Genomic DNA, 23,151 nt, shown 5'->3' with positions numbered 1-23,151 from the left:
AGGGTTGTCGGAGCTGGGACATCAGCATTGGGTCTCTCTCGCTCCCGAGACTCGGGAGTGAGGAGCAGGTGACTTTAAGGGAGCTGTGAGCGGGAGAAATTCCCAGCACCCAAAGAGGCGTCCAGGCTAGGCCTAGGCAACCTCAGCATCTTGGCAAGAGGGAGGTGGTGGGAGAGTTCCTGGAGCCCCCTGTCCCCGGGGACAGGGAGAGCCCTCATGCTGTGGATGATTTCCTTCGGCGAGCTGAGGCTATTTGAGGTTTGAGAGTTCTCTTAGCAGACTGGAAGATGTTCCCAAGTCCTCAAAGGTGTGAAGAGGTGGGGCCCCATGGGGTGTGAGACTTGGGACCTGGAGAGAGAGTGAGAGCAGAGTCACCATCCAGAGGGGAGATTGTGGTGGCAGAAGCAGGGAAGATGGAATCTGAGAAAGGCCAGGGTATACCTCTGAAGGAATGAGGCTCCAAAGAGAACGCAATGGTCTGGGGAATGTGGGGTGTGGAACTGAGTCAGTAGAGGATGTGTGTGTGGGGGGGGAGTAGAGCAAGATGGGAACTGATGGAAGTGACTGGGGGAAGTGACGGGGGGGGGGGGGGGGGAAGCAGGACATAGTCTGGTGGGGAATAGGTGATGGTGATAAGAGAGGGAGGTGTATTTAGGTCCCCTCATTTTTTAGAGGAAATTGATTTAAAAGACCAAATTTGGGATTTGCCCCCAGTGGAAATCCCCTTTTAGGTTATGGCAAATTCTTCAGAATCTAAGTAGTTCTCTTTGGCTCTTTGGGAAGGAGATCTGGAGCTCCCCAGTTCTCTTGGGGGCAAAGGAGGTTCCCTGACAAAGGAAGAATAGGAATGAATAGCTTTGCCAAGTGGTGAAGGGCCTGGGGTGGCCCTTGGACTTGACTTCTGTGCTTTCTACTTCTGGAGTTGCTCACCCTCAGGGAAGGGAATTTGGAGGAAACTCATCCCAAGAATACTAAGCCTCAAGCCCATTTCCAAATGAAGCCCCTTTGAGAAAATGGGCATGGGATGTGTGATTAATGGGTCTAACCCGGCAATGATGTGACCAACTTAGAGCATTAAATCTTGTGCTGTGAGTTTTGAAGGGTGTTGCCCAGTGCTCCCTCCACAGAGACCAGGCAATCCTCTGTGAGTCTGCTCCGTGGGTGGGAAAGGGAAATCGAAGGCTCCAAGGACTTGCTCTGAATATCCATGACCCAGCAACCCACCTCAGAAGTGTGAGTGACAGGACCAGCGGGGCTTCCTAGGAGCCTGAGGGAGGGGGGAAGGGGAGAGGCAGCACAGGAGGAATGGGGTCTGAAGTGACCACCCTCCCTCCCTCCCTTCAGGATTCCCTTATACTGAGTCCTTTTAGTATCTTGGCCTTAGGAGAGATGGGCAGAGACAGCTGGCCTCAAGTAGGGGGAGGGGAGATTAGGGTTAGGGATATTCTGGGGTAGAGGAGAGTTGGCTGCTCCGGGGGCATCAGGCTCAGTATATAGGCTCCTCCTTGTGACTCAAAGGCAGCTGTATTCCTGGGAGGGGAGAACTCAGGCTAGAACTGGTAATTTCATGAGAAGATGACAGGTGCAAAGAATCCTTAACCTCCCTCTCTCTTTCCTTGACCCTATCTCTCTTCTCCCTCTTTGTAGTCCCTGGATTCCCTTGCTCCCCACTCCTCCCTCCCCCAACCCTTTTTCTAGAGCCTGGACAATTGGGGTTAATGAGCATGTGGATCGCTTCATTTGCTCATTTGCATCTCATTTGCATGTCATCTGACCACCCAGGGACAGGGATGCTGATTTCTGCCTCATCTCCTTCTCCAAGGCCCCTCTGACCCCTTACTGTCTTGAGTGGCAGGACTTGATTGAGTTGGGGGGGGGAGGGTGAGAATGGGGAGGGCAGTTAGGGGAACATGAAGAGATGTAGGATCCTAGAACCTTTGGAGGAAGTTGGGGAAAACTGGACAGATTGGAACAGTATTCCCCAAATATTCTTTCCAACCTTATCAAAGGGTGGTCCAAGGGGCAGCTAGGTGGTGCAGTGGATAGAGCACCGGCTTTGAAGTCAGGAGGACCCGAGTTCAAATCTGGCCTCAGACCAAACACTGACACTAGCTGTGTGACCCTGGGCAAGTCGCTTAACCCAATTGCCTTTAAAAAAAAAAAAAAAAGAGTGGTCCAAAGAGAAGTGGAAGTAAACAAGGTCAAGGCCTACTCTTCTACTTTTACAGAACCTACTTCCAGCTCTGACCTGCCCCAGACTTTCTTTGACCCAATATTCTAACCTACTCTAATATTACCTCTGACCTTGTCTCTGGATACTGTAGTTACTATAGTGTACTATACTGTGATAGTATATTGGATACTATCTTTCATCACCCCAAAATGAGAAAAGAAATGAGAATCCCAACACGATCCTATTTCCATCTGTCCTCCAGCATGTTCAAAAGAAAGCTGCTGGTCTCCTATCCCTCTGTGATCCTCTTCTCTCAGAATATGGATCAGGATTAGAGCAGGGTCTCTTTGGAAAGTAGAGGAGTGGGGATTTGAGTCAGATGATTTGGAGCCAAAGAGCAAGAAACAGCGTCCAACAGGGACCTGGAAATAGGGTTCATTTTAGGATCCAGTATTGGGCCTTACACCAATCTGAATCCCAATCAGCTTCCAGGGGCATCAGCCTTTCCAAAGGGAAGCTTAGTAGGTCTTCCACCTTTCACTATTTTCTAAACTTCCCTAATCACTGACCCCAGTCAGAGGCACAGAGCTGTCCAACCTTCTTGGCTCACTAAGCTGTCTTAGTTTCTTGGATTCAGAGAACTGCCATATCCAATCCCTAATTACCTATCTTCCTTCCTCTGCTGCAGCCACCATTGCACCCATTTCCCTCTTTCCCTTCTACCCCCTCTAGACCACAAGAGTGCATTTTCTAGGATTTATTTACAAAGAAAAAGAGAATATACAAATTCAAAAATAATATACCAGGGCAAGGTAATTAGAAGTATGTGTAAAAGAAATCTACCCAGTTCCAGACTGAGTGGCACCTAAATTTTCTAACCTAATCCTTAACTAAAGTTCCCCAGACCTAGCCTAGCCCATGATTCCTTCTTTGCCAAGAGCCCCTAAACTGGCGTCATATTCTCCTCGTAGCCCCAGAAAAGGATGCCATTACCTAGAACACACGGAAGCCAATTTTGGGATTGACCCACCTGAGTTTTCTGTATGCACTCATTCATCCATTCTTCTAATCCCCACCTCAACCAACCAGAAAGCCTTCTGATGACTTGACCAGACTGTGGTGCTCCTCCATCCAATTACTTTGTAATATTTCAGTAACTAACTACTTTCCTCCCTCCTATCTACCAAGGAGAGGTGGAACTGGTCTAGGGTCCTCATCCCCTCCAAAAAGACAGCCCCTTTATTTAGAATCACAGAGCAGACAGGGTTAGGAAGTAGGAAATTAGGAGACAAGGTTAGACAGGGCTGGGGATTGGGATTGGATTGGATTGAGCCCCAGGAGTCTAGCCCTTGAGTTTAGAAAGGCAGCATCCTCTAAGGAAATTACTGAGCCAGAAGGCTTGATGCTTAGATTCCCTAATCCTGCCTTTGCCACAAACTAGCTGTGTAACATATAGCTTTCCTCTCTGTAAAAAGGGGAGCTGGATTAGATCAGCAGTTTTTTTAACTTTTTTTTGGTGACCAGGACACCTTTGGCAGTCTGGTGAATCCTATGGACCCCTTCTCAGAATGTTCTTAAATGCGTAAAATAAAACACATAAAATTATGAAGGAAACCAATTATATTGAAATAAAGATGTAATTTTTGCCATCAAAGTTCACAGACCCCTTGAAATCTACAGGTGATCTATCTCTTCTAGCCCTAACATTCTATAGTTTTACGACCTCAAGCAAATCACTAAACTTTATTTTCCTTGTTTGTCAAATGGGCGTAATAATACTTTCCCTACTAATGGCATAGGGTTGTTGTGAAGATCATATGAGATTCCTTCATTCAGCAAATGTTTATTGAATTCCTACTCATGCACAACCTCCACAGAAGTCCCACTATGATGCATCATTGTAATAAAGAGGTGACCCTGGGTCTTGAAAACTGTGCCAGCCAAGTATAACTTCTGGCATGTCCTGTCAAGCTGGAGAGACTTCATTTATGGGGCCAGTGATTGACTGTATGTACCATCCAAGCACGACCCAACCAAGTGCAAAGAAGTTCATTGTCAGAGCGTTGGCTGCTATAGCAACTCATGTTGATGTGACGTCTTCTAAAGCAAATGAAGGCCTAGGATGTGCATTGGTGAGGGAGTGCCCCCATGAAGATGATCATAGGTCCTAGAGGTAATGAAGAGAGGTAATGGCATGATAGTTGGTCTCTGAGTCAGTAAGCCCTGGGTTCAGCTCTTCCCTCTGAAATATACTGATTGCATGATCCTGGGCAAGTGACTTAAACTCTCAGTACCCCAGGCAACTCTTGAAGACTATTGGTTGCAGTTCAGTTGATCTGCCATAGTAGAGGGAATTCCTGAAACCTATATGTCCAGACCAGTATGCAAACTACTCTACTAGGTGTTGTAATAATGAGCATGAAAAAAGTTTAGGGGCTATTATTATTTACTCTTGTGGATCCTGACTGAATAGGACTCAAAGGGATCCCATTAGGGAATCTGGGTAGTGCCCAGCTTCTTTTTGTAAGAATGAACTGCACTAAAGTAGAGCACATTCTACACCCTGGTACTTCTCTTCCCTGCCCCCTTCATCCCTCTCATTGCTAGCAGCCTAGAAAGCTCAGGGTCATAGCTGAGGGGTCTTGGACTTCTGAAGGTATTTGGGAGGTGGGTAGGGAAGGATTGTTACTGTTGGGTGTATCCAGATGTTGATGTAGCCAAATTAGAGGTTTAAATCTCAAATGGGCTTTGAGCCTCCAGGTGTGATCTCTGGAGAACAGATTCAAAGGCTAGCTGCTCCAGTCTGACTGGCTCGCCATGTCTCTGCTTTGCTCCCCTTCTCCCCCCAACCCCACTCCCCAACCCAGCGCCCCGGGATGCCGTCTGGAGCCCGGATGCCCCATCAGGGGGCGCCCATGGGTCCCCCGGGTTCCCCGTACATGGGCAGCCCCGCCGTTCGGCCTGGCCTGGCCCCGGCCGGAATGGAGCCAGCCCGCAAGCGAGCAGCACCCCCACCCGGGCAGAGCCAGGCGCAGAGTCAGGGCCAGCCAGTGCCCACAGCCCCTACCAGGAGCCGCAGGTGAGTGAGAGAGCTACCTGCAAGTGGAGGGAAGGAGGGGGGGAGGAGAGCGACTGGCTTTGGGAATAGCTAGTCTTAGGGGCAAAGTTTTTAGCTAGGAGTAATCAAGATGGAAGAATATGTCCCCTCCTCCACTCCTCATCCTAGGTGAATTTAAATAGGTGATGGAGAGTCAATGGCCTTCCTTTAGGCTTTTTTAGCCTTTGGCTTTCCTTATTTTCCTTCCACAGCTCATTTATGAAGTGATGGCATATCCACTGCTTCTGCCTCTTCCCCACATTCCCCACATGCTCTCTTGCCTGCCCTCATCCCACCTTGTTCCATACCCCTTCTCCCCGAACCTCCCATCATTACTGTCCCCCTGGCTCTCAGTCCCAGCATATCTGCTCAGTTGGTTCTCTGTCAGCTCTTGGGTATGGTGGTTCAATTGGTTATAGTCCTGGGAGGGTCTTAGAGGCCGCAAGAGTCATGCCATACCCATCAGATCAAGCCTGGCTCCATATTCTCTTGATCCAGTTCAGTCCCACCAGTATCAGCTTCCTCCCTGCCACAGCTTGGGCTGCATATACAAGACTCCCTTTAGGTGTTTGGTTGTTAGTGAAACACAGAAACCTTACTTTGCACAACAGATGAATTCTTGAAAGGGGTGTAATTAGAATTTTTGTAAATTATCATTAATGTTCACTTGAATCCTATTTTAAAACATTCAGTTAAATTCACTCCTTAAAGCCTCACTTTCCTTATCTGTCAAATGAAGGAATTCACTAAATGACCTCCGAGGTTCCTTCCAACTTTAAATCCATTGAGTTCAGAGGAGTGTCATGGTAAAGTAAATGTCCTAGCCTGAACAGCATAACTTGTCCCTAATTTATTACATATAAATCTGGTGAGTTAGCTTAAAGTGAGGTACACCTGTGAAAAAAAGAGGCTTTCTCCTCACCTCCCTTGGGTGGGATAAGGGGGGGTGGGGGATGAGGTTGAACGGGGAGCTGGGCAATGGGACAGAGCACCACATGGGGGCAGTGTGGAGCTATCGTCCCAGTACATGCCTAAACCAAAGCCTTTGATCAGCCTTGGTTTAAAGAACAGATCCTACGATTGTACAATTTATAGTTGGAAGGGATCTTAGAGAGCATTTAATCCTATTTAGGGGCCAGAGGCAGACCTCATAAGAGAAGGTTCAAATCTTTCCCTCCGCCCCAACATGGCCTTGATCCTTCAGTCTTCAGTTGCCAGCCACACTTACCTAACCGTATATAATACTAAATGATGCCCCTCGCATGGGCATACCAGGGATGTAGGCATGAGTGTCCCCAGATCATACCCATCATCCTGGTTGTGCAGGCATGTGTATCCTTTGAATGTCCCACACCCAAGCCAGACCACATCCTTAGCCCATTCCCCTGTGACTAGGAAGAAAGCAGCCTTCCTTTCCCTTAGGCCACCGGCCCTAGCCCATGCCTTCTTCCCCCAAAGTTAACTTGATAACCCTGGAGTTTACTGGCTCGAGCTCCCCAGCCCTGCCCTGCCCCCATCCCTGGTCTTCCCTCCAGTCCAAGCTTCCCGAAAAATCCCAGCCAACAAGACCTTTGAATATCACTCCCTCGCCTTGTCCCCCAAGTCCAAGTTGTTCCAGATCCTCCCTAACCCTGTGGATGCGGTGGGAGGGAGGGGGATTCTAGGCTAGGGAGTGACTAGGGTCAGCCCCGTTCCCCAGGAAAGGCCACAGCCCCAGCCCCACTGCCTGGCCGCTCAGCCCCTCAGGCAAGCGGGCAGGCTGTGGGAACCCCAGCCGGGCGGGCGGAGATGTCGGGATAATTTAGCAGGTGGCCTCGTTACTCCCAGACCTGTCGCCATGGTAACCTGGTTTTTTCTTTAAAAAATGTACAGTGCCAAGAGGAGGAAGATGGCTGACAAAATCCTCCCTCAAAGGGTGAGTGCCTTTCACGGCAGCCCCCCTGCCTGCCCCCCTCCCTTTCTGCTCCCCTCCTCTGCTGCTCCCCCCCCACTGCGATACCTCCCCCTCCTCCCTCAGGGCCAAAGCTTCTTCGTTACAGTCACTTTCACTTTTTCTCTAAAAAGCTAATTAAGAAGTGAGGCTTCCCAGGCCAGCGGGTTGGGAGGGGGGAGGGGGACAGAGGAAAGACGCAAGGATATGAGGGGCCAGAATGCTGACTGGAGCTGGGGGAGGTGGGGTTTCAGTGAATCGAATTTGAGGGATCTAGAAATATAGACTGGGGATAAAAGGGGGTACAGAAGCTTTGGGGGCCAGGGTTAAGGGGAATAGAAACTGGAGCCTGGGCTAAGCTGGGAAGTAGAATACTTCAGAGAGCTGGCATAGAGACTCGTTGGGAGAATAGGGAGAGGGTACCAAATAGACTGAACAGGGTAATTGTCCCACTGTTAGGGTGAAGGGTAGGAGCCCGAATTAATGTCTGAGTCACCCAAATGCCAGCAGTTTGTGCACTATGAGACTAAGGTCTGACCCCATGGTACCTAAAACTATGGCTGCTAGCTCCCTCAGTTGTCTCAACGACCCAAGAGCCCCCGACCTCACAGTGACCACTAGGAAGCCACCACGTCTCATTAGAACCCCAAGCTTCAGTGACTATGTTAAAGGGTAAAGTGGGCAGCCTTTCTCCTTTCTGGTTTAGTTTGCCAGCTGATCCCACCCTCCCTAATGACAGAATAGATAGGTTTCCTTAAAGGATGAGATAATCCCCTTATCCCTAATTTGTGAAGTCTTTTCTAGCAAATATAAGGTTCGATGGATATGGAGTCTTCCCACTCCTCAGTCAATTCCATGCCTCGGGGTTGACTGAAACCCTCACATTCCACACCCAGAGTTTAGACACCCCTAACTCCAAAGTCCTGGAAGAAGATGACATCTCTACATTTCATAGCCCCTAATTCTCTGCCCCTTCCCTCCAGATCCGAGAGCTGGTCCCTGAGTCCCAGGCTTACATGGACCTGTTGGCCTTTGAGAGAAAGCTGGACCAGACCATCATGCGGAAGCGAGTGGACATCCAAGAAGCCCTGAAAAGGCCGATGAAGGTGTTATGGGGTTGGAAGTGGGACCCCACAGATCCAGGCCCTTGGGCACATAGTATCTAATTACCAAAGGATATAGTATAAGGAAGCAGCAGTGGTAGAAAACACTGAATTAGAATTGAGAGGTCTGGATTCATATCCCACCTCCCGATACTAAGTAGCTATGTGACCACAAGCAAGTTACTTAATCTCAAATTACTTAACCTCTCAGCTTCAGATCCATCGGTAAAATGGGGATAATACCTGAAGCATCCATCTCATAGGACCACTGAGAAAAGTTTAAATGAGATGTTGGTAAAGTGCTTTGCAAACTTGAAAAAGCTCTTTATAAATGTCAGCTATTATCTGCCCTGGGGGAGTTTGATATCTGCCCTCTGGATGTTATAGCATCTGTTCTGGGGTAGACGGACATATAGCACGCTCCCCGAAGAATAAAATGTTGGTTCTACAAGTTGGCTATCTGCCTCAGGGATCAAAGGCTGTTCTTTGACAGCTCAGTGGTGGGCGTGTCGCTCTTTCTTCTACAGCAAAAGCGGAAGCTTCGGCTCTATATCTCCAACACGTTTAACCCTGCAAAGCCAGATGCAGAGGACTCAGATGGCAGCATCGCATCCTGGGAACTGCGGGTGGAAGGGAAACTGCTGGATGACGTACGTCCTGGCCCAGGTCTCTCCACGGGTCCTGGGGTGGGTTATGGGTCTACGATGGACTTGCTGGGAGAGATACAGCAGCTATATTTGTGCCAGGCATCAGGGAGCAAGACAGAGGCAATGGGATAGGATGGGATGAGGGGGAGGGATGTGGAGAATTGGGGTGCTTATGCAGAAGGGATAATTCTAGGGGAGGAAGGGAGGAGGCTGCATGTGTTCATGCTGCCCCATCTTGCCCTCATCAATTTCATCCTGATAGCCCCTCCCTTGCCTGCTCCCAGCCCAGCCTTATGCCACCCCCCATGGCCCCTGTTTTGCCCCCACGGTCCCTGTTCTGCTTCCACAGCCCAGCAAGCAGAAGCGGAAGTTCTCTTCCTTCTTTAAGAGTTTGGTCATTGAGCTGGACAAAGATCTCTATGGCCCAGACAACCACCTGGTGGAGGTGAGAGATCCTGTTCGTTCATTTATTCATACAGCAAAAATGTCTTGTTATTGTGTCCCCCCAAGTTCTGCCCTCTCCACACAGAGCCCAAGATTGATCCTTTTAGCAAATATTTATTAGGCACCTCCTGCGTGCAGTACTCTACAGCAGCTTGCAGACAGGTCCCCAACTAAGATCACCACCATTTCCAAGCTGTCTCAGCATTCAGCCTAGGGAATGGCATCCTGGAGCTCAAAGTTACCCAAAATCCAGGCAGGTCTGTGGTGATAACCTAGCTCCTTTTGCCCTGGACAGTGGCACCGGACACCCACAACACAGGAAACGGATGGATTCCAGGTAAAGCGGCCAGGGGACCTGAGCGTGCGCTGCACCTTACTTCTTATGTTGGACTACCAGGTACATGCTCCCTCCTGCCTGCTTCACCTCAAAAACCACATCAGTGCCCTTGTCCTCTGTGGAAAGAGGCCCAAGGGAGGATCTGAGTTCAAATCTGGCCTCAGACCAAACACTTGACACTTACTAGCTGTGTGACCCTGGGCAAGTCACAACCCCAATTGCCTAAAAAATTTAAAAAAAAAATGGGGCAGCTAAGTGGCACAGTGGATAGAGCACCAGCCCTGAAGTCAGGAGGACCTGAGTTCAAATCCGGCCTCAGACCAAACACTTGACACTTACTAGCTGTGTGACCCTGGGCAAGTCACTTAACCCCAATTGCCTAAAACAAAAACAAAACGAAAGAGGCCCAAGAGGCCCCCAGTGATTTTTCTCTCAGATAGGCCCCTCCTTAGACCTCTGGGTTGGACCCCTTGGAAACCCTCTTCTCCTTCCCCGAGTCGCTTCCTTTGGGAGAGCCTTATCTCAAAGGAGCCCCTCCTTCAGGGTCCCTAGTTCCGAAATGTGTGCCCGTCCACATCCCTTTATCCTCCCCTGTTCTTGTTCCTACAGCCTCCCCAGTTCAAACTGGATCCTCGCCTGGCCCGACTGCTGGGGCTTCACACCCAGAGCCGATCAGCCATCGTGCAGGCCCTGTGGCAGTACGTAAAGACTAATCGGCTGCAGGATTCTCATGACAAGGAGTACATCAATGGGGACAAGTACTTCCAGCAGGTAACCTCTCCCCTAAATCCAGGGATCTGAGGGAGCAAGGAGTAGGGACAAAGACTTCCAAGAAGGTAACTGGAACCTAAAACTCTCTTGAATCTGCATTTCATCTTGCAAATGGGGATGCTGCCTCTTTTCCCTACTGCCCAAGGGCATTGAGGATCAAATGAAATTCCCTAACTTAACGAATATTTATTGAACTCCCTACTACGTGCAGGAGCGGGCTTCAAGCTTCATGGAAGGCAAGAAGTAGATATTCATTGGAGGCCACATGTGTAGAGGAAGGACCAACAGATCAGGAACAGGAAAACTGGGTTCTGATCCTGACTTGGCCACTAAATGCTTGTGTGGACAGACGAGTCACTTAAACCATTTGAGTGTACTCAACCAGACCTAAAGTCTTCCAAAGTTCTAGTGTTTTAGAAGCCCAGGTTCTCTGGAAGTTAGGAGTCAAGAGTTCTGATTCTAGCCCCAAGATCTACGTGACCTTGAACAGATTTCTTAACCTCCATTCGGAGCCTAATTTTCTTTGTTTCTGAAACAGAGATGTCAGCCTCACCTACCACATAGGACTCTTGTGAAAAATGTATAATGCATTTAAAAAACCACTTTGAAAAATATAAAGAATTCTACACATGTGGGAGGATCACTAAGGCATTATTAAATAGTCTCAGAAGGTAATCTCAGAGTAAGAGTTCTTTCTTTAGTCATATCACCATACCCCCATTTTTACTGAGTAATGATGGCTGGTCTCAGCCTCCATAATGGGGCTTTTCTGGAGTTGGAAAATTGAAATGAGGACCCTGACATCCTCAAGCACAAAAGGGTGATATCTTTCCTATCCCCTACCCCCTTTCCCCAGATCTTTGACTGTCCTCGGCTGAAATTTTCTGAAATCCCCCAGCGCCTCACAGCCCTGCTACTGCCCCCAGACCCAATTGTAATCAACCATGTCATCAGGTGAGACAGTTCCTATCCCTCTCCCCACCCCAGAATTCTCCAATTACTTTCCCTTCCTATCCCAAGCGTCCTAGGCCCTTGGGCCATGTACAGGCCCTGGAATCTAAGGGTTGCTTTTCTCCTGGTAGTGTGGACCCCTCAGACCAGAAGAAGACAGCATGCTATGATATTGACGTGGAGGTAGAAGAGCCACTGAAGGGTCAGATGAGCAGCTTCCTTCTGTCCACAGCCAACCAGCAGGAGATCAGTGCCCTGGACAGTAAGGTAGGGTCAGTACTTAGAGCTGGCACGGGGCATAAACCTAGAGGACAAAATGCGGATATAGAATGAATGTCCTGGAGCATAAGCAGATGATGACACTTTTACATCTTTTTCCCTTTGCTTCCTGAACCTCAGTATCTTCCTGTGCCACTCCCCTCTCCCCCACTTCCTCAAGATCTTGGAAGGGTTAAAGGATGTGCAGGACTTGCCTTTGGAAGCACAGGAGAATGAAGTTACACGCCACTCCCTCCCTCTCCCATGACTTCCCTTTCTCCCATCGAGACAAGCTCAGAATAAGAAAGCCCCTCTATTTCACTTCTAGATCCATGAGACGATCGAGTCTATAAACCAGCTCAAGATTCAGAGGGACTTCATGCTGAGTTTCTCCAGAGACCCCAAAGGCTATGTCCAAGACCTTCTCCGCTCCCAGAGTCGGGACCTTAAGGTAAGAAGCTGGAGTGGAGGAAAAGCTCAGGGTTGTGAGTGTAGGGAATGAAAGAGATTTGGGTAAATTTTTAGTGTTAGGAAGATGGGTGAAAAGGAAGATGGTTCTGGTTTGAGAGGCTGATTCTTATGCTCTCCTTCAGGTAATGACAGATGTAGCAGGAAATCCTGAGGAGGAACGTCGGGCAGAGTTCTACCACCAGCCCTGGTCCCAGGAAGCTGTCAGCCGCTATTTCTACTGCAAGGTAGCACAATAATTCCAACCACATACGCTCTCCTTTCCCTATCCCCTCCATTCCAGGGCAAGTTATTAAAAAAAAAAAATAGCTTCTTCAATGAGAATCCCCCTGGAGAAATCTCTCCTATTCCGTATAGGGAAATCTCTCCCTTCTTCAGCCCCCAAGGTACAGTACTTCCCCTGCTCCCATCTAAACACAGGAAACTTGCTCCCAGGATTTCCGCCCAGGTTAGGTGGCCTGTGTGCTTGTGGGTGGGCTTTTCCCTCCCTGGGGGTGCTGCACCCAGTACTGCTCTTCCTTTCTGCAGATCCAGCAGCGCAGGCAGGAACTGGAGCAATCCCTGGGTGTACGCAACACCTAGGGACACCTCCTTGGACCAGACACCACCATGGACCTCCAGGGCCAGGTCCCCTGCCCTCCCCCCCCCAGGGACCGCCCCCTGGGCTGTAACATCACTCCTGAGATATTTTCCATGTGGGGCTGGGGGGACCAGATTAAAGGTCATTCAGCTACCAGTAACTGTGTAGTTATTGGGAACTGGGAATGTATAAGAGGCAAAAGACAGTGGCTCATTGGGAAGGACGCTCTCCCATTCCTTTCCCCTCACATACTTCTCCTTTCTCTCAGCCCTGCCTCTAGACCTAACAATAATTTGGTAGAACAAACTTTTAATAATATTTCTCATTTAAAAAAAATACAGTAACAATTTCTCCATCTGTCTCAGACCATCTTGCTTTGCCCTTCCTGGGGCAAAAACAGCAAAAGGGAAGGGATAAGGAAGTACCAGCGTACAGAGAAGTGGATTAGGTACTGTTGGCCTGCTCTTGTTCAAAAAGTGCCATAGCAAGTTGAGCCCGGCTACCCAATCCCTCCAGATTGCTGAGCCTACAGCGATGGTACAGTTCCTCACTAAGCCTCGGGCTGCAGTCCCGAAGTGAAAACCTCTGCACCAGGCCTGGCTCAACTGCACGAAAAAGGTGCAGTCCTGAGAAGCGTAGAAAAACATCTAGCACCTCTAGTCCCTCAAGGGCTTCCTCTTCTTCCTGTCCAGCCAGTTCCCCGGCCAGCCGGGCTCGAGCTGCTAAGTAGTCAGCATTGTAGAAGCACCCCTCCGAAGAGGCCTGCCGGTCAAATCGGCCTCCAGCTGAGGCCCCCCGAGGTTGATCAGGACCAGCAGGGGAGGGTGGATCAGGGCCAGCCCCGGGAGGCCCCGGGGGTGATTTCACTGGGGCCAGAGCAGGGTTGAACTCCTGGAAGTGGACAGGGAAGAAAGCCTGCCAGCCCGAGATGGCATTCATGCGGCAGCGGTTGAGAACATCAGGCCCAGGCCTTGTCCAGACAGTAGTTAGGAAGAAGAGTGTATCTACTGGGTGTTTTTTTGAGACTACATCCATGAGCCGGACCTGGGAGGGTGCCTCAGCTCGCACAGCAAGCCAGGCCAGTCGTGTCCCAGGGTGTCTGCGCTCCAGCTCTGCTGCTGCTGCCTTCACCCCTGCGAAGGGGTCTGGGGCCCCTCGACCACCCTCCTGTGGCCCATAGACCAGCAGCAGGGTCAGTAAAGCATGCTCCCTTGGCTCTAGGACACCAGCTGCAAAGGCCTCTAGGAAGGCAGGGGCAGCAGCAGCTTCTGTAGGCAGAAGGGGAAGCACCAGCTGTACCCTCGTGGCCTCAGTGACATAAGGCATAGGTAGGATTTCCACTCTGCTCAGTGGCCGAAGTAAACTGACTCTTCGTGCTAGGGCTCGACGGTGCCCACGTTGGGTCACAGCCTCCAAAAGGAGGTCCAGCGTATACTCCATGCCCCGTGCTGGGTCAAAGCGGCGGTAACCGTTGAGGAGCCGCTGTTTTCGGAAGCGTAGGCGGGGCTGGTAGCGCCTATTCAACTGCTCCAGAGCAGTCTCCACAGCATCACCCACATCTGCCCTGCTGGCCCCCCGGAGTGGGCATTTGGGGGCCCCATCTGCACAGGAGAAGATGTGCTGCTCTGTGAAGTAATCCCAACCCAGCACCTCAAAACGGGAGCGTGGAGTGAAAGGGGCAGGGAGCCCCACTGGCCAGCTCAACCCTGCTTCACCCTCCGGGGTCAGTGCTGTCAGGTTTCGGATCTGTGCCTAGAGAAAGAGAGAGCATAACCCGTCAAAGCCTCACACGAGGCCTCACATAGCTAGGGCTTTCTAAGTGCAAATTCACCTTTCGCATTAAGAGTTGGAATCCCTGAGTTTCAAGTCTGGCCCTGCCATTCATTAGCCACAGGAACTTAGGCAAATCATGAAACCTTTTTCCTCCATTTGTAAAATGGAGATAATAAGACTAGCCCTATCTACTTCACAGAGTTGTTTCGAGAGTCCGATAATAGAAATGATGTGTTTTGAACAAAAATTAAGAGCACTAGAGAAATATAAATTGTAACAACCTTTTCTCCATCATTCCCAAACCCAACAGCACATCCCTGTTGCAGCCAGGCCCTGTTCTTGCCCCTGCTTTGTCTACATTAGTCTTTATATGGTTTCCACCCCCCACTCCCCAGCTGTACATTAACCTACTACATCTGGACATCTCTGGAGGTCGCAAGTCCCCGGGAACAGGAACAAAAGCTTCTCTTCTGAATAAAGAGAAATTGCCAGTACACACAATATTCCTATATCCAAATCTCCCTGAGAGTTTGCTTGTAACCTCTTTTACTCCTCACTCACATATCCTCAGACACTTAAACAGCCCGTGGGCTCACCCAGCAGCTTTCTCCCTCTGGTCATCTTAGACATGAGTCAAAATCCTCTTCCCTGAAGATGGTCAAAAATCAGATCTGGTCACCACCTTCTTTTCCATTCTGGTCTAGTCCACGGCTCCAGCTCATCTGGATGCTTTCTCACTGTAAACCCATTTCAATTCCTTTATCTCTCATCTACCTGTGACAAAAGCCATCACCTTGTAAACTGTCCCCAATTTTCTGACTCACCTGCAGCTGCTCTATCTCACCATAGGCCCGATCCAGCTCCAGGGCACTGAAGCGCTTGTGTAGCCGATACATGAGCGTCCCATCAGAGACGGGGTGCACGGCAAAAGCACTCAGGAATGCTGAGCTTCCCTCCTTCTCGGGATCCCTGTTCTTGGCCAGCTCAAAAGATCGATACTGCTGCCCCTAGAGGGACAGAGGAAAGACAACGTCCCCTTCACCCAACTTACATACATGCCCACTGCATTCTAATCCCCCCAATATGGGGGCAGACTTGCCCACTGCCCCTTAAGAGTCTCTTGCCCAAGAACCTCCCTTTTCCCTGCTGGATTACGCATCCCCAGTGCTCTAAAGGAGGTGGGGGAAAGGGACTGTAAATTCACTCCAGTTTACACCTCAACTTCACTTCTGAGTCCCACTGTTCTGATCTCCAAAAGGAGGGATCAGCAGCTAAGAATACACTATTCCCTTAAATGGGCCTCCTATTTCTCCAGGGAATAGCCCCATCTTTCTGGACTGGAAGGGTGGAACATATCCAGGAACGGGCCCTTTCTCTCCAGGAGAGAGTTGAATGTGTAATAGTAGCTCTCACTCTCTCTCTGGGAGAAAAACAGATGTGTTCATTAAGGTGAAAAGATGGTTCTTCTCTGTGGTAAAGGCCATGTCTAGTAAATTCCCATCTGTTCAATATTGTTCCTGTCTCTATTGGTCAAGTGTCCCCAGCTAATAATTTTGGTGTCTCTGAAGTTTTATGACTATTGCAGGGAAGGTGCAGATTGATGCAAATACAGACAGGAGGCAAGAATGGCTTTTGCTGAAAATGCAAGTAGCTACTAAGCTAAAGGTTGCATTGGCAGCAGCTTCTACAGAGATCAACTGAGTCAGACTCCAGGACCACTCAGGAGACTCTGATGAGCCTCCTGGAGTTGGAGGTCATGGGAGGGCAGTACCTGGTGCTGAGAGACACAGCCAATGCCCAGGGAATCGATCAGGCAGCGCCCAAGCCACTCATCAGGACGGGCACTGAGGATGTCTCCACGGCAGCCATCCAGGTGGGGCCTCAGCCGGAGCAGGAGGCTCCTAGACAGCAGGTAGCCGAAACCACCATGACAGTACCGGGCCTGCTCCCCTGCACCAATGAACTCTTCGGCCCGACCCAAGTACAGGTCCTGGTTGATACTAAGGTGGCCAGCAAGTGCGGCCAGGCGGGGGGCTTGGACATAGGTGTCATCCTGCATTACGAAGAACCAGTCGTAGTCAGCGCCAAAGTGAGTGTGAAGGTGGCGCAGGGTCTCTGACATGAGCCAGGCTGGGCGCTCATCTCCATGGGATACCACTTGCATCCCAGCTGGTGCTCTGGCACCTCGCTGCCCTGTGAAATACAGTAGCCGAGGAAAGTAGTGGGCCACAGTGCGGTTCACAGCCACTGCTAGTGTGGACAGTGTGGCCCGGGAGGTCAGGACAGCCACGAGCAGCCGTTCACGAGAGCCCAGTTCCGTCTGGATATACCGTGTCCTGTAGAGAGACCACCGAAGTCAAAGGACCAACTTCCCAACTCTCCAGAACCCTTCTGACATACAGTTTGCCCTTCAGATTATGCTACCTTTAGATTAGGCTAGGAAAGAAGGAAGCAGCGACCATCTCTACTGACACTCAACTCACTCACTGATTAGAGAGGCACCCTGGCTTAACAGGCAGCACTGGCCTTGAAGTCAGGAAGACAGGTGTAAGTCTTGTACCGTACAAATCAAGCAAAGTGACCATGGGTCAATCAGTTAACTTCTCAATGTCCCAGGCAACTCTCAAAGACTGTCATTTAACACGTTGCTGATCTGCTTCACCAGAGGAAGTTTTCATATTGGGAATTCCTTACACTGATGAAATCATAGGTCTGGGCCAAAAAAAAGTATTCCTGAATATCTGGCACTGTAAGTGTTTTTATGGGATTACTGAACATGAATTAGATGTCCCTCTTGCCTTCACAGAGCTTACAAATTTGACCTCTTATAAAGCCAAGGTAGGGGTCCTGTATCTCAAGGACTATACAGAGCACAACTCTCACCTGAGCACCTTCTTGTATGGCTTATTGGGATCCCTGTAGTATGGAACAATCCGGGGCTTGAAGTCTTCATCACTCTGGCCAAGCTGGGTCCTTGAATCTAGCTTCCGTGACCCCCCAAGTTCCCCCAAAGCCTCCACACAGGGGTCATCACCCTCCCCCTGGATCCAGGAGACCCGTAAGAGGCTCAAACTGCACCCCAACGACAGTCCTAGGAGGAGGGGGAGTGCTGGTCGCAGCAAAGCCAGAAGGGAGCTCAGTCGCATGGTGGTGTGTCCTGTGGCAGCGATGCCTTCCCCCAACAAGGGGCACAGCCTCAAGGATCAACTAGGCTAAGTGCCTTATGTGTTAGATAGCCTGGGGCAATGCTACACGGAAAGCTTTAAGTAAGGAACCTGGAGTCAATGTGGTGTATAGCACAGCAGAGTAGGTGTGCTTCCAGGATCTAGCATTTCCCAGGGAAGTTCAAGACAAAATCAGGACCCAGGGGCTTCCCTTGAGCCCTAGCCTGGCCTTTATTTTTTAGCCCCCTCTTACTCCCCAGCTGTTAGAGCAGAAAAATCTAACTCTTGAACAGGAAGCAATTAGGCCTGCAATTAGTCTAACAAGATTCCACAGCTGCGATCACAGTTTGGTCTTTTGGTGAAAGATGAGAAAACCAAACATAAGGACTAGACTCCTGTTCCTGATACAAGGAAGGAGTGACTTGCACTAGACGTAGTGCAAGTGGTGGCTATAAGAAGAGATGAAAGAAGGATAAGAGGAGAGATTCATGGCACCTCAAACCAAGAGCCACCAACCACAGTAACTAAGCTCAGTCTCAATCCAGATCTGCCTGTCCTCCAGAGTTCCAGGTTCTAGATCAGCCATACCCTAGAATTCTCACTTGGCCTATCTGCTCAAGATAATACAAGAAAGAGTGTCTGGCTCTCCTGGCCTTCCCTTTAGTGATGTGGGGAAAGGGTCGCTTAGGGAAGTCCACAAATCAAAAGTGACCAAGACCTGCTAATATTCTGCATCTGAGAAGAGGTACCTGAGTGAAGTAGGCAAGCTTGCTGACTGAGCACCCATACTGTCTCAAAAGAGCCCAGTGGCAGATGGCATTTCCTTGGAATCTGGCTTACCTTAAGGCAAGCTGCAAAGAACAGTTCTGCCTGGACCGTTTTTTGAGGGAAATGGAAGAGCCAGGTTCCAGGAGTCTTTGCTGCATGAGTTCTTGCTCCTTTATCTGGTCTACCTATAGAGATTTTGCTACTTAATAGAGATGTGATTTTAGACGAGTCACTTCATCTCCCTGGGCCTCACTTTCCTCATCTGTAAAATGAGAGGGTTGGAACAGCTCTAGACCAAAGAATCCAAAAAAGATTCAAAACACCAAAGAAACCAAAGAAGGTGAAGGGGCTGCTAAATCTCCCTGCAAGGGGAAGCCTAGCTCAGCTAACTTTAGATGTACCTACATCAAAAGTAAGGAAAACGTAGTTCTACCTCCCAGAAGCCAGGGATAAATACTAAGTCTGCACAGAGGAGACAAAGACGAGTCTGGGTTTGTCCGGAGTTAGAGCTGAAAACCTGTTCTTTCAGAGAGCGCAGGGGAAGCAGCAAAACAAGCCCAGTTTGCTGAGTTATTTCCTTTTTTTCCGTTTTTCTTTTTAGAAGGGGGAGGAGAGAAAGCGAAAAGAGGGGGGATCCTGACAAGGAGGGTCTTAGGGTTGAGCAGAAGCTTCGGGGAAGACAGCGAGCCTCCTCCCAGGGAGTCCGAAGCGAAGCGGGTTGGACTCCAACCCCACCGACCCAGGGAGAGCTCGGCCACGGACTTGTTGGGGACCGGGACGGGTGCGAGGTGTGGGGGGTAAGCGGAGAGGGGAGGGAGCAGCTTAATTTCCACACACCCCAGAGAAAGGAGATCCCGAGCAAGGAATGGAGAGGACCTGACGCTGTTCTAGAGGATGACAAAGCCCGAATCCCGGCCGCAAGACACGAACGAACCAGACTCCAAGTTCCAGAGACTTGCCGGCTCCGCTACTGCGGCCGCTGCCACCTCACAGCCCCCTGGGCCCGCTCCTTCCTCTTCCGCTTCCCCGGTCACTATGGTGACCGCATCCGGCGGCTAACTCTGGGCCGCCAGCCTTCTCTATGGCTCTCTCTAGGCCCCAGTACGCATGCCCACACAGGACAGCGAGGCCAAGCTGCGCCAGTGCAACCCAGAAAGAACAGCGCCCACCTGCGGGACCGTCGGGATCAGCACATCGCAGAGAGAAGAGCTTGGTAATTCAGCGGGGACAGCACCTCCGGAAAAGCTCAACCCCTTGAGAACAGAGCAGTCCCGCGGGGCTGTCCTCGAGGACAATGGGGACAGAGTATCCCACTGGGGACTGAGCACCTCTGGATGACAGCTCATCCCTTGAGGACAGAGCATCCTCGAGGGCAGAGCAGCCCCGTGGGACTCTTTGAGGACAGCAAGGACAGAGTATCCATCCTACTGGGGACAGAGCACCTTCTGATGACAGCTCAGCCCCTTGAGGACAGAGCAGCCACTCGAGAACAGAGCAGCCCAGGGAGGACAATGGGGACTGAGTATCTCCGTAGGGACAGAACACCTCCGGATGACAGCTCAGCCCCTTGAGGACAGAGCATCCTCGAGGGCAGAGCATCTTCGAGGACAGCGCAGCCCCATGGGAAAAGAACCGCTCCACTGAGACAACAGAGGTCAGCGAGGACATCGAAGCGTGGTGAAGACAGCTCCTCTCCAGCTATGGGGACAGTGCCACTCCAAGAGGACAGGGCAGGACTGAGCTGCCGGGCTGGCCCAGCATGGCCACTAGGGGACTGCAGGACAGGCCAGATCATCAGAGCGCTTGGGCCGCAGCGCAACCTGTATCACGAAGCCCAGTGAAGTCCCGAACAGCTCGGGACAGCGCACCCTGGCGGGGACAGAGCAGCTCCACGAGGACGTCCTAAACTCGAAGAGAGCGTAGACTTTCTGAAGGCCTAAAGTGGCCTGGACACGGTCACTGTACCTTTGCCTCTTTCTCCTTCTTCTCCTTCCTGGGGTTCCCCTTCTGTTTTCCTTTCCCCTCCCAATTACTCCCCTAATTCCTTTCTTCTTCTCTTTCCATAATTTAAATTCAATTTTTCAGTTCAATTCAACAAAATGTACTAAACACCTACTATGTACAAAAGTAGAGGCAGCTAGGTGGGTCAGAGGATAGAATAGCTGGGTCTGGAATCAGGAGGACCTGAGCTCAAATATGACCTCAGACACTTACTGGGCAAGTCACTTAACCTCTGTTTCTCTACTGGAGAAGGAAATGGCAAACCACTCCAGTATCTTTGCCAAGAAAACCCATGGACAGTATTGGCATGGACAGTATTGTCCAAGGGCTCACAAAGAGTTGGACATGACTGAACAACAGCAAATGTGCCAAGTACTGTTCTAAAGGCCTGGTATGCAAATATAAAAGACACAATCCATGCCCATTCCTTTCTCCAGCCTTAAAACAACTTCTTTTATATATCCTATCTCCTTTCCACTCTTTCTTCCTCCTTTCCTTTTCTTCTCTCCTCTTCCATTCCTTCTTATTTTTCCCACCACTATTTGTTTCACCTACCCTCCATCTTCCACCCTCTGCTCTTCTCTCCTTTTCCCTTGTCCCTTTGCTCATCTCCATCTTCTTCCTCCATACCTTTATACAGGCTGTCCCCTGTATTGGAAATGCACTCCTTCCTCACCTCTGCCTTTTTAAATCCTTTGTTTCCTTCAAAACTCACCTCAAGCTCATGTACCTTCTACATGAGGATGAAGCCCTTTCCTTACTCCCCAGATGCTAGTGCCTTCCACTCAAGATTACTTTGTATTTTTTTTTATATAACTTGTATATGTACATGTTGTCTTCACTAATTGAATGTAAACTTAGGACAGGATCACAGTGCCTGGCACATAGTCCTTCCAGCTATAATAATTGCACCCAACCCTGCCTGTCTGTCATGGACTTTTGTACACATCTCCCATGAATTCACTTCAGAAGCATTCTGAGAGCTTTACTCATTTTTTCTTGACTTCATCAATAGAGCACTTGGGTTGGTCATTGGTTCCTTGCTCTAAGCATGCAAACAGTCCACCTTCTTTTTCATCCATACATTTCTTTGATGGCATCATTACTCTCGCTTCTTTTAATTCTCTATAATTGTATAGTTGTAGCCTACTCATACCCATTATTTATCTCTCTCCATTGAACTCTGAGCAATATTCATTTTTATTTCTTCAGAGATTTTAATGTCACACATTTCAAGTCACTGGATGAATATTGGTATTTTTTAAATGAATGTCTATTTCAGGGAGAAATTTCTAGTCATGAAAAGAACTACACAGTTTTCCAAAGGCAATCAGGCCTGCTCTTCTCCCATTCAATTCTGTATGGAATTCATTGTCCATTTGCAGTCCTAGTTTAAGATAGATACTAATGGGTGGGCTCTACAGGCTGCCTTTCAATTGTATATCATAGTCTGGATAATGGTGATTCTTTTACCTGTTTGGTTTTTCCTAACTGGATAATTAAGCCAAACTCTTTAGAATGTTTGTGGATCTCAACTAGGAACCCCTGTAATTTTCTGGGGCTTGGTGCTATCATCATAAGATTATCAAAAAACCAGGAGAATCTAGAGGACATTAACATCTATAGGAAACACCTCCTCAATTTGGACTCTGTGCTGGATCTTGGTATTAATGAATGGTGGGTTGTAGAACAAAGCTATCTGTTATATTTTTCGAGAGATCTCGTATAATCTTGATAAACACATGAGAAATGCTTTGATGGAAGAGGGCCTAAGTTATCTGCATCTAAATTTAATGCCTTGTCTACCATACCATAAGACCGCTCATTTTCCCTTGGTGATGACTGAGGGCTAACTCCACATATGGGTCTTGGACTTTCTTAGCAAAAGCCAATAGAACTACTTCTTTCTACCTGCCTTGTCTTAGGCATAACTGTCCTCTGTACCAAGTTATTCACAATACTGAATTTAAAGTTTCCATATTTTTGGAATTCCTTTCATTTAAAAAGTTTGGAGGAAGGAATTGACTGACAGGCAGTCTCACAAGTCTAACTGATGGCATAACCCTCAACGTTCTCAAGATTATTTGATTACAGCAGGCAGTTAGGTGGGTATAGAGCACCGGCCCTGAAGTCAGGAGGACCTGAGTTCAAATCCAGCCTCAGACCAAACACTTGACACTTACTAGCTGTGTGACCCTGGGCAAGTCACAACCCCAATTTCCTTTAAAAAAAAAAGTGAAAAAGTGTTGCTTCAAGATTATTTGATTACAGTTTGCATTTGAATGAATAACTTTACAATTATGTTCATTCTTGGCAGGGTAGGTTTCTGTCTCATCAAAAACCAAAGGCATAGTGTTTTCAATCACAGAGACATCAGCTCCTTCTACTGTATTTTTATTGTCATCTAATCTCTCAAACGATGTAACTTTCTGAAATTTTGCTCTCATTATGAAAAAGTGGGATCTGACGATCTTTCGTTGTTTGGCCACTTAACACAATTCCTAGCCTTCCTGATCTCTAGTATCCCTTTTTATAATGTATTTATAATGTATCATCCATTTTGTAATGTACTTTTATAATGTATTATTATAATGTATTATAATGGGGTGGTGGTGGTGGTGTGGGGCAGTAGTTATTTCAGTACTGGGTTTATAAGTATAACACAAGCCCTAAGCTCATTGTCCCA

General features: G+C 49.1%; 2 protein-coding genes across 4 annotated transcripts in view; one reads left to right on the top strand and one right to left on the bottom strand.

Moving 5' to 3' along the window:
* SMARCD3 (SWI/SNF related, matrix associated, actin dependent regulator of chromatin, subfamily d, member 3) overlaps positions 1 to 13,011 on the top strand; it is a 47,341-nt gene extending 34,330 nt beyond the window's left edge. For 2 of the 3 annotated variants that reach the window (XM_027840982.1, XM_027840980.1), the window contains 12 exons: positions 5,041 to 5,252; positions 7,143 to 7,185; positions 8,184 to 8,306; positions 8,831 to 8,989; positions 9,300 to 9,395; positions 9,690 to 9,791; positions 10,341 to 10,502; positions 11,359 to 11,456; positions 11,585 to 11,720; positions 12,040 to 12,162; positions 12,305 to 12,406; positions 12,708 to 13,011. In XM_027840982.1, the coding sequence (XP_027696783.1) occupies positions 5,041 to 5,252; positions 7,143 to 7,185; positions 8,184 to 8,306; positions 8,831 to 8,989; positions 9,300 to 9,395; positions 9,690 to 9,791; positions 10,341 to 10,502; positions 11,359 to 11,456; positions 11,585 to 11,720; positions 12,040 to 12,162; positions 12,305 to 12,406; positions 12,708 to 12,761 (1,410 nt within the window). In that variant the 3' untranslated portion in view covers positions 12,762 to 13,011. The remainder of the gene's footprint in view (positions 1 to 5,040; positions 5,253 to 7,142; positions 7,186 to 8,183; positions 8,307 to 8,830; positions 8,990 to 9,299; positions 9,396 to 9,689; positions 9,792 to 10,340; positions 10,503 to 11,358; positions 11,457 to 11,584; positions 11,721 to 12,039; positions 12,163 to 12,304; positions 12,407 to 12,707) is intronic. The other variant, XM_027840981.1, reaches the window with a different exon arrangement.
* A 40-nt stretch (positions 13,012 to 13,051) lies between these two features.
* Positions 13,052 to 19,480, bottom strand: CHPF2 (chondroitin polymerizing factor 2). The gene is made up of 4 exons (XM_027840978.1): positions 17,416 to 19,480; positions 16,304 to 16,868; positions 15,357 to 15,539; positions 13,052 to 14,511 (listed from the first exon to the last, which is right to left on the bottom strand). The coding sequence occupies exons 1-4, from the start codon at positions 17,676 to 17,678 to the stop codon at positions 13,204 to 13,206; spliced, it is 2,319 nt and encodes a 772-aa protein (XP_027696779.1). The 5' UTR covers positions 17,679 to 19,480; the 3' UTR covers positions 13,052 to 13,203.
* Between the last annotated feature and the right edge of the window lie 3,671 nt (positions 19,481 to 23,151).

Source organism: Vombatus ursinus, unplaced genomic scaffold, assembly GCF_900497805.2.
Source record: "Vombatus ursinus unplaced genomic scaffold, bare-nosed wombat genome assembly UNPS02014852.1, whole genome shotgun sequence".
NCBI classification, from domain to species: Eukaryota; Metazoa; Chordata; class Mammalia; order Diprotodontia; family Vombatidae; genus Vombatus; species Vombatus ursinus.
The sequence above is the reverse complement of the archived record's forward strand: the minus strand, read 5'-3'. Positions and strand labels throughout refer to the sequence as shown.